The following is an 839-nucleotide window of genomic DNA, read 5'->3' on the forward strand; positions in this document are numbered from 1 at the left end:
TAAATTTTAATTGAATTTTATAATTTCTCGCGGGTTTTCGTGCGGCAGAAGCCACACGAAGAAGCCGCGCCATGGGACCATTGGAACATTCATGTACTCTGCAGGTCACGCGGTTGCATGTGTCGATTTTCGTCTGTTTTCTTCACGTTTTGTCTATATGTTCTCTTTAAAGTTCTTTTTATGGTTTGATTTGTTATAAAACATCTTGAATCGTGTGCTTTCTTCTGGGTTGTCCTCGGGTTTCTGCAATGAGAGGAGCAGCAACCGCTGCTGCCGTCGCTCCGCAGCTATTGCGTCCGACACTGTGCGGTACACCTTCGCGGAGAAAAGGGGCTTTAAACTACAAATTAAATTTATATTTTGCCTTTTGTTTATTTTTAAGTGCACTCTCTGTAGGGGAAGGCCTTGTCCCCTCCCGCCCCGCCGCCTCCCTGCAGCCGACAACAGCCGCTACGCACGGTGTACACGCATCGAACCACAATACACCTTCGCATACACCTCAGCATACACCAGAGGCGGAAAAGCACGAGACCGAACATGGCAGCAAGACCGAGTCTTCTATGGCCGAGCGGACAAAGGGCACGGAAGGTGCAGCAGGAGGGCAACAGCCTGTGCATGAGAAACCTGAATCCACAGCAGCAGCAGCGCAGCCAGCAGCAGCAGCAGCAGCCTCAACAGCAACAGCAGCACCATCACCGGCAGCAGCATCAGGGACTGGACAAGGGCCGGAGGGTTCTGGTATAGAGAGCATTTCGAAGGAGCCCTATGAAAAAGGCATGGGGAAGCTGTACACCGAAGGGCAGCATATAGTGCAGATGTTGCAGGAGAGTTTGCGCGCT

General features: G+C 51.4%; 1 protein-coding gene across 1 annotated transcript in view; it reads left to right on the forward strand.

Moving 5' to 3' along the window:
* Nucleotides 1–560: 560 nt before the first annotated feature.
* EMH_0003410 (uncharacterized protein) overlaps nt 561–839 on the forward strand; it is a gene marked incomplete at both ends in the record, with an annotated part of 967 nt that continues 688 nt past the window's right edge. The window contains one exon of the mRNA XM_013496373.1: nt 561–738. Coding sequence (XP_013351827.1) covers nt 561–738 — 178 coding nt within the window. The remainder of the gene's footprint in view (nt 739–839) is intronic.

This window comes from Eimeria mitis, genomic scaffold, assembly GCF_000499745.2.
Source record: "Eimeria mitis Houghton genomic scaffold, Emh_scaff207, whole genome shotgun sequence".
Lineage (NCBI taxonomy): Eukaryota > Apicomplexa > Conoidasida > Eucoccidiorida > Eimeriidae > Eimeria > Eimeria mitis.